This window comes from Mycetomoellerius zeteki, unplaced genomic scaffold, assembly GCF_001594055.1.
Source record: "Mycetomoellerius zeteki isolate Tzet28-1 unplaced genomic scaffold, Tzet1.0 scaffold48, whole genome shotgun sequence".
NCBI lineage: Eukaryota > Metazoa > Arthropoda > Insecta > Hymenoptera > Formicidae > Mycetomoellerius > Mycetomoellerius zeteki.
Window position 1 is genome coordinate 899,323 of NW_017257479.1, and position 10,183 is coordinate 909,505.

The following is a 10,183-nucleotide window of genomic DNA, read 5'->3' on the forward strand; positions in this document are numbered from 1 at the left end:
ATAAAAAATTCTGAAAAAATTCTTAGAGTTCTATGAGAAGAAAATAAACAATTTTTGTCTCTTGCAGTTTTTCTGTAAAGTTAATAGTATATGAGTAAAAAATTATTGAAAACCAATTTTCGACAATTTTTAGTAATTAATATCTTGTTAACTATTGCGAAAATTATAAAATGATAGAGGACTTTTCTTCTCAGTTTAGTCCATTCCGCCCCTGGGTGAAAGATTGATCGTTACTTTTGAAACACCTTGTATATATACGACATTAATTAAATATCCCAAAATTATTTAAGATCGCAAAATATAATATTAAAACCTAAATTTAAATCCTAAATGAAACTATTTACTCTGAAAACACACGCTTATCAAACTCTGATTCAAAGAATCAAATGGCTATCTAATCGATAATATTTAATGAAGGGAAATCTTTTGATATCATAAAGTTCAAATAAATTAAGTATGTAATACACTTAAAATACACATTTTCTACAGTTTACAAATCTATTTAATAATACATAATTATTATAGCATTTTAACTCGCTATAAAATTATAAGAATAAAGCTCCTATAAAGTATCTACATTAAAATATGTTTAGAATGTTTATGTCCGCGTTTAAATATTTTACAACAGATATATTTCTATATTTCTATAGTTGAATAGTATTTCTATGTTTCTAGCTGAATAGTATCGTATTTTATATATCGAAAGAAAGGAACATCTTTGCTGCAGCGATGAAGACGGGCATTCAGATACTTTCATAGATACTCACTGGAATCCACGACGGCTCGGACTTTGAGGTAGGCAATCGCCAATCTCATTACGCTAGCCTTATCTAAAAGCGCTGCTTGTTCCGGCGCGACCGGAAGAGCAGCCGCAAGTTCGGTGAAGATATCGGTTTCTCTGCTACGTCTGCAGCGCGCTGCATCACGAGACCTTTCCTTCCTCTTTTCGTTGCTCCTGCAATAACACGAAAAGTTCGTCCAGCGGTTGCAAAATAAGCTAGTCCGTCCGATATTATTTCTACGGAGATGGCGCAATCTTTGGTCCTTAAGAATATTTTATAAACATGTAGAAAGAGACCGGGGCTAAGTGGGCACCTCTTTTTCAATTGTAATTTTCAGTAACAAAGTAAACAATTTTAGTCAAATGATTATCAGCGTTTCATAGAGTGATTATAAGACTACAAGATGGCAATAAAAAGTTTTGGTGTTTGCAATTTCATTTCATCCACATATACAAAAAATGATGTGATTCGGAAAATGAAATCTCAAAAATTACTTTTGACTATCGAAAACATGTTTGACTACCTAAACGTAACAACGCGGCACCTTTAAATTAATCAAATTTCGTTGGTAAAGAAGACACACGAGATGCTATCTATAATATAAATTGGGAACTCATAAGATATATTATTGCCACTCAAAATTCAAATGCCAGCTTAGGCCCGGTCTCCCCTATTATATGTAGAATTTCTGGAAAATATACTAATAAATTGTAAGCTGTATTTTAATCCTTTGGCGATAATATGAATTTTAACTTTTTCGTCTGCAGATCTTCGAGAAACAGAGTAAATTGTTTATTGTATTCTAGAGTAAGTATATAAAAATCCACATTTTGGTACACTAAAAAAAAGATTGGCTGCTGCAGCAAATTAGATGGTAAAATATGGCATAGTTAATTGGCATTTTTAATTAGCTGCCTATTTTTAGTTGCGTTAACCTATCTGCAATGTCAGTAGGATTTCGATAGACTAACACAACCAAAAATTGACTGCTGCAACCAATTAAAAATGCTATGCCATATTTTACCATCTAATTTGCTGCAGCAGCCAATCTTTTTTTTCAGTGTACTTATCATAACTTTAAAGTTTTACTATTATAGTTATTATCATCATAGAAGTCGGATCATTGTATTTTACTAATTATTATACTTTTTTACTAATTATTATTATACTATTTTACTAATTATTATTATTATTCCGTTTTGCACTGGTAAATAATGTTTTGTTGTAGAAAGTTGAAAAATAACAAATAAAGTTAATAAAATATTGAAAAAGTGAAAAATAACCTTTTAAAAATGAATATATTGTATTATCTATCATTTATATAAGTTATTACTAGATTTACTACACGTTTGGCGCAGTTATGCATACATTTCGAATTTGGGGAACTTTTGTCAACGATTATATCTCGGATACATCCTTAAAATCTATATCGATGGTACCTAAGGATTAATATTCTTTGTCAGAACATAAATTTTCAAAAATGCCATGATGATAATTGGGAAAAATATGGTAGAAAATAAGGAACATCCGTAAAAACTCGCCGAAAAATTAATGTTGGTTTCGGAATGTAATATATAAATATATCACTCTTCTTTTGCGCGTTTTTCAGGGAGAATGAATCATGCATGAACGAGAGCTCTCCTGACTATCTCTTCTAGACTTTTTTCCGCAAACAGACATCTTGAAGTACCTTGTAAGCGACAAGTGTAATGTCAGGTGCGCTATCACGCACGATAAACGAAGTCTCTGTTTTTCGAAGAATTCTGAACTAGTTCTGAACTAATGCAATAAGTTAGAGTGAAACAAATTATACCTGTTTCGCTCTAATTTATTACAGCAGTTCAGAACTTGGGGTGGAAAAAGAACAGACCACAGCCTCTTGCCTGATTCTTGAAGATCGCCGTCGTCAACGCGGCTCGATATTATGCTGTATCGGTCGCGCTAACCGTGCTTCATAATGCATGTTGTGCAGCTGCGGATGCTGCTTGATCTCGAAGCAAGGCTACGCTCGATTACCAAGCGTAAATATATATGTGTATCGATAAAGAGAACATTTAAATAGTAGTTCGGTAGCAATTGAACTTTGATTGGATCTGACATATTCAACATTTTATAAAATTACCAACTTCGTCTTCAGTTCAAGAAATCGTTTGAGCAATCTAATTTTAAAGTATACAACAATCCTATGAAATTCGAGCGTGTTCGATCACCGTCGTTGCTGCAGAATGCAGCCATTAACGGATTGGAAGGTGCATCTTTTTCGGTCGTTAATCGAGAAAAAACGTCGACGTTATCGCTAAGCGAAGCGTTATCATCGCGACGGGCCGACCTTCGAACGATATTGCTTTTGAAATCGATCCTACGATCTCGTCACGTTTTCTCTCCCTCACCGCCCTCCTACCGTTGGCGGACTCCCGTCAAAGTCAAACTGATCGACTAATCCAATAGAACAGTAGACGTAATTAAACGTTGCGGAAAATATCACGAGGAAATGACTGTCAACTCATTTTCTTTTTTGCCGCGTAAGATTGGATATAAATATGGATATAAATATTCCATATTGCGTAAACTGCAAATGACATACAAAGTCCTCCAATTGAACAAATAAAGTTTCTTTGCAATAGCGATCTAACTTGTTTAAATGATTGAAAAATCTTATTTCAAAGTTAAGGAAATTTAATTTTTCTTAAAAAGATAAAATTGGTTAAAAATGTACTGAATAAAAAAAATATAAAAATCTATTAAAATTAAGTAAAGTGTTTCTAATTAGATTAGAAGAAAATTGATAAAATTCAATTAAATAGATTTAGCCTGTTAAATTTATAATGCCATATGATACTCAATTTGAGTTATTTTAAATCATTTTTATAGGTCGTCACTGCTAAATTTAACTAAATTTAACTCAAATTTAATTTATTATTTACTATGTGCATATTAATATGAACATTGTTTACTTAGAAATTAACCGTAGAAATGTATTGATTTACATTTTGATACACATAGAAGTTAAAAATAACAAAATGTTACTAACTCAAAAGATTATTTAAATGTTGTTTTTAAGGGATTGAGTTACTACTGTTCTCTTGATATCTAACAGTAATACCATAAGAAAATCATTAGAAAATTTCAATAAAATTATTATTCACCTTTGTGTGTGTGATACTGACACATCAAGGGTTCTAAGCAGATGAGAACGGAGAGAACAAAAGGACATTACGATGATCGCCGACTTACAAGTAATTCTCGAGGAGTTGTTCGTCCTCCGCATTGTCGTAATGCCAATTATCGTTGTAACCATTCTCGTACATACATGGCGGAAAAACAGGCACGTCGTAAGCATACGAGGTGTCGTAAAGGGGACAGCGATCGCTCGCCGAGCACTGCAACCATCGTTCCTCGCTGCAGAAATTGAACAGTTCCGGGCAATCGTTGCAGAACCAATTGCCCAGTCCCGGGTCGCCCCGTTCCAGATTGTGTCGCCCTGGTTCACAGGGCTGCTCCTCAAACAGCCTCATACCGCAAAATCGCGAATCGCTAAGTCTTGGATCGCAAAATGACGGACCATCGTATCCTGAATTACGAAGCCGTAGATCGCTGTTCCCCAGATCGCAATATCCTAGTGTATTGGGCCCCATATCGCAAGTTTGTAGATTATTGGATGCTAGATCGCAAGAAGGCAGATCACGGAAATTGAGATCGCGGTGATGCTCCTGAGATTGGTCTATTCTTGCGACCTGTCCGTATCGCGATTTCTTGGAGTAAATCGCACGATTACCCAACGAGGGTGGCTTACAGCCGTCCGTCGGTGAATCGAAGTACATTGCGAGGTCCTCGACGTCAATTGGGCCCAGGTGGCAGATTCTCGAGGTCGCTGTATTCGCCGTGCGAACCCCCGACTGTGACTCGGCCAAGCGACCCTCGTTGCGGAACCACGTTGTCTCCGGACCGTCGCAGTCAGCACTCGCTGGAGCGACATTGCATATCGTCGCTGGTGCATTACTGCATGCCACGTTGCAAGTCGTACCAGGCGCATACGGAAATCTCATCGTGGAGCAAGATGTCGTCTCGATATCGCAAGCTCGTGATCTAATATTATCACCGACGTGTGACGTAATACTGGGAGAGGGTGCGGCAATAGTATCGGGTAAGACGTTGTTAAACGCGATCGCTGGACCATAAGACGGCGGCGGCAGCGGTGGTTTCAGAAATTCGCGCGACGGGAAATCGATCTCGTTTCCTCTCACCATGTGACGCGCATCGACACCGGTATAAACCGATACCTTGCCGATCCAGTCGTCAGGAAGATCAGAGCAACGACCTCGCTGCTGATGACCGTCACCAAGAATGATGTTTCCACCCTCCTCCTTCGTCTTACCACCTCCTTCTCTTTCTCTTTCTGCTGCCACTTCGTGCAAACGCGCGTTCATGTTTTAATTCCTTGATTTTTGATCCACGTCACTTAATCTCTCAGTTATTCTCCACTTTTAAAGTTTTCTACTTCTTTTTTTTATTTTCTTCAGTCTTCTTTACCGGTTTTTTTATCTTTTCTTAGAACTAATTATACTTATTTCGATCGACACGATCAATAGAAATTTGATTATCGTGAGGATCGACAAAGTATTTTTCCGTTCATCTTGTTCCTTTTCTTTCCTTGTTATTGTCTTTTTTTCTCCGTTGAGAACCGATTCTATTTACGATTAGTTGACGGTCACCGGGAATTTCACGCTTTAATTATGCTAATTTCGTTGACGATTGTCCTTCACCTGTTCACTCCCGCTTTTTTCTTTCTTCGTCTTTTGTCTTCACTAAAAAAATTTTCAAATTTCCTAAACTTACTCCATTTATTCCTTTCCTTCTCAACTTTTATACAATTTTCTTTATTTCTTCACTAATTTCTTCGATAAGAGAATTAAAAATATTATCTTCACCATTCATTAAAAAGTCAATCTCTGTAATAAATTTAATCTATGTAAAAAGCTATATACATTAATCTATGTAGATTCAATCTATGTAAAAATAAATTTCCTGCATTAACACGTTTCATCTTTTTGCACTTCAATCGTTTTCCACTCACTTGAAATTTTATCCCTCTTCTTTTTCATGTCTATCTTTCTTATTTTATTGCTAAAAGCTTATCTTGATTATAGCCGGTCCACATGGCCAATATAAATCAGAAATTTCCTAGCACCAGTAAAGAAAGAGGTAAAGGTACAAAAAATAAAACCTGCTTGTATACCTGAATATTAATATTCAAATTCTTCTTCACATGGAGTGGAACGTCTGCGTTTTTTCCCTCTTTTCTGACCTTTCTTTTCTCGATTTATTCACACACTTCGCTCTTCTTTTCTATTTTTCACAAAGTTGGCCTCTTTTTACACTCGATACGCGTCGTACGTTCAATGATTGCAATTCTCACGAAAAAATAAAACTCCATCAATTCCTACTACCTTTTTACCTCAGTTCTTCACTCTCCTTTATCCGCTTATCCAACTCTACTCTTCTCGAGTTTTATCCATATCGAATAACTCGCATTTATTTTTTTACTTATTTTTTTGTCTCTACAATTATTTTCATCCCGCCTTCGGTAATCAACGGTAGTCGCATTGATTTTTTTTTATTATCTCTTATCGGCTTATCTTTTTTGTATCTCTCAGTTGTCTCTCTTATTCTTTATCTTAACAGAATTAGATTCGAAATTAGAATCGTCAGCGGGATGTCAACGATTTAGTTTAGCGGTCCGTCGAAAAGTCAACCATGAGTGGGGTTGTCATCTTCGTTCTCTTGCATGCTCCCTTCGGTATGACTTTTAATCTACCTTCACGGCTCGCGCGATACTAAAGCCCGGTAGCAATGCGATGCTATGCGTCTGCTGGACGTTCTGAACGATCGTTATCTCGCACATCGATAACGATACTCTATCATCGGCGTGTACGACATAACAAATTCACTGAGCACGTTTTTACTGTTTCGGACATTTTGATTTATCTACCGCGGCTCATCAAACGTTGACGTTCCCGATTTCTGCCATTCCACAGATTTCTGGCGTAATAAATTACTGTCATCATGCAAACAACATCGAACGCTACGAATTCAGCGTAAAAATATTTATGTAAAACTATTTTTATGATTTTTCATATAAAGGGAACGAATAAACAGTCGCAAAATTCGCTTGAAAACAACGACATAATCGAAATACGAGCGATAGAATTCGTGGAATACGTGATAGTAATTTATATCTCTCACAGAAACGTCGATAGAAGGGAACGCGTTGAAAAACAATCCAATTAGCATATTTCTGCATTAAGTAACACGTACGCAGCTTGTTACGATTCGGATATAAATCTAGAAATGAATATTTTATCCATCATTATTTTAGCGCCATGTATTACTATTTTCAAAAAATTGGCAAATTAGATATCTGAAGAAACCAAATTAATCTTTTGGGAATATTATCATTTTCTGGCATATGTGGGTAGTTTCATAAGTCAGTGACGTTTTTTAACTTTGTTTTTCTATCGAAACTTTACTTATTTTTTAACATGGTCTCTTTTTAAAAAGTCACTGACTTTTATCAAATTGTCCACGGAATTATGTTGGAGAAATATTATCAAATTTTGAATTAAGAGACTTCTCAACGAAAACCACGTTGATGCAAGAGAGTTTATTTTGCTTTGCGTATCTTTTAATGGAAGCACGATAAATGGGTTATTCTCTTCACTCTCTGTGGTCTAATGACTTTCCGGTAATTTGAATGCCTGGTGGTCGACCGCTAATGTTCCTATCGCAGAAGATAACGCGATCCCCAACGAATATCACGCGCTTGAAAAGAACAAGAGAAGCTGTTGTGTCCGCCACAGATCGCAGAAAAAAAATGGTTTTGCTGAATTATTTAAAATTTTAGATAGATATAAATCTAAAAATAAATTTTATTGGACTGTCAAAATAATTATGCAGAATGCTCAAGCTGATAGCTAGAATATAAATTTTTTTTGCCAGTATTGCTGTCTTCATGCTTAAGTTTTCTATACTAAAACTTATAGGCTCTTAATCATATTTTCAAATAAATTAAAAATGTGCGTAAGGGGCTACGAACCAAAAATGCAAGATCTGTAATACAAACAATATAAATCTCAATATACAATATACATATATATTTCTGTACTATTTCGATGGACTAACAAAATTATTTTCAGACCTGTATCTATACCTAAACTTTTAGATATTTCAGTAAAATCATTCTTTCCGTCCTCGCAAACATTTATCCGGCATTTTTTTGAGCGAGACATCGCACAACCTGCACGGATGCAACGCAAATCCCGATGACGGGTATGCAATCCTGACGCAATCTGCGCGATACAAACGTACCAGTGTCCAGACATGTACCTATGTCTGGACACTCATACAAAATTTATTATTATTAATCTCAAATGCTTTTTTTATTCCTGTATTATAATTTTATTGCATTTAAAAATTAAAATTAAATTATAATATTACATTTTAAAAAGCACATTTGAGACTATTATTAACTTAAATAATTAAAGTGTTACCTATATAAATGTCTGGACATAGATACATGCTACATGTCCAGTCGCTGGAACCGGACAGTACCTATGCCTGGACAGTTACATAAAACTTTATTTATATAAATTAATATTAATCTCATGCTTTTTATCTTTATGACCAATTTGAATTAGTTGTCTTTTGTCATTAAATATCTATTTACATTAATATTTCCCGTCAGAATATTAATTTTCTAATTGTGGTCGGACACTGAGACAGTGGCTACGTTTACACCGTACGCTTAGTCCGCGACCTATACGATAGGTGTCTTTGTTTAAATCCCTACAGGATAAACAAGGACATCTATTATATAGGCTGCGGCCTAAATGCACGGTGTAAACGTAGCCAATTACGTCCCAGTGTCTGACCGGCTGTCCGGCTACTGCACTGACGCATTCTATTACTTATTTAAATATTTTAATTAATACACGGAGAGAGAATTTTCTTTTAAAATTTACCCTGAAAATACGATAATTGTGGTACGATACAATATTTTAAAGATTTTTACCATGCACTTCAGTAAAATTAACTTATTTTATACTTTATTGTAGTTTTATCAATGAATGAGAAAGATTTACATTAAAATTCTTCGAAATACAATGTTGAACCACGACTATCATATTTTCAGGGTAAACTCTATTGTTATAAGTGGGTTCAAATAATTTTTCCTTGCTTAAGGGAGTCTTAAGTTTTCAAACGAATACAAATATTTATATTCAAAACCTTTCTGACAATATAAATTGTATTATTTATGACAACCTACGCTTAAATGTCCGGCTACTGGTACATTTGCCTTATACATCCTTGAACCGGCCGCGTAATCCTCGCAGCGAATCATGCAATCGGAAGTACCGTCGATACGAAAACGCGGAAATTATTCCGCGATTGTTCCCATATCGATCGGCTTGTACATATTTAGTTACGGTAAACGTTTTGCAGCCTTTGATATATAATATAAACTTTTGTGTTACACTCGGTTAAACAACTAAGCAGTGCGTTTTTTATCGTGCCTAAATTTCATGGATATTTAAGCGATGATTAATACTTCCGAATGTGACATACGATATGCATACAATACTCTGAGCCGATTTGGGCAGGAAGTATATATATACAGGGTGTTTCCAAATTAAATGGCAAAACTTCGGGAGCGTGTAGAGGAGTAAAAAACTAAGAAAAAAAGTCCTATAGACATATGCTCGTTTTTGCTCCGTTTCAGAGAAATCGAAAAAAAATGTTTACATTTCTTGCCATATCTAGCACCGACATATTTGATTACATTTTCCACTTTCTGTTATGAATTTGTCAGTCGCTCTTTGAAAGCCTTTAACAGTAGATGAATTTTGTCTTTTGCAATATGCCGCGTACGTATTCTAATAGTGAATATGCTGATATGGTTTTTGTATACGGTTTCTGCAACGGTAATGCTTTAAAGGCGGTGCGAGAATATGCACGACGATTTCCAAACAGAAGAGTGCCAAACCGAAGAGTGTTTATGTTGACATTTAATAGATTGCGAGAGACTGGATCATTTTCAATTCGACAAGAAAACAACCGATTTCAAGCAGCGTTACGAAGAGATTTGCAGGCAGGGAATCGTATTTTACAACATTTTGACAATCATCCTGAGACCAGCGTTCGGAATGCGTCGGCTGTATTGGGAGTGTCACCACAAACAATTTGGCGAACTGTAAAAGGAGATAATCGCTATCCCTACCACATTCAAAAAGTGCAAAATTTATTACCTCAAGATCATTGGAACAGATTGAACTTTTGTAACTGGTACCTTCAGACATGCCACAATGATATTTTATTTCCATCTAAAATAATGTGGTCAGATGAGG

General features: G+C 35.5%; 1 protein-coding gene across 3 annotated transcripts in view; it reads right to left on the bottom strand.

Moving 5' to 3' along the window:
• The window catches only part of sima (HIF-1 transcription factor component sima), a 51,281-nt gene that overhangs the window by 33,333 nt on the left and 7,765 nt on the right, over positions 1–10,183 (bottom strand). Inside the window, exons 1-2 of one of the 3 annotated variants that reach the window (XR_001936841.1) lie at positions 4,017–5,682; positions 768–955 (exon numbers count right to left, since the gene is read on the bottom strand). Coding sequence is in view for 2 of the 3 variants with exons in the window: in XM_018455367.1 (XP_018310869.1) it covers positions 768–955; positions 4,017–5,209 (1,381 nt within the window). In the remaining variant the exon portion in view is untranslated. Of the gene's footprint in view, positions 1–767; positions 956–4,016; positions 5,683–10,183 lie in introns of those variants that run through there. The other 2 variants (XM_018455367.1, XM_018455368.1) reach the window with 2 other exon arrangements.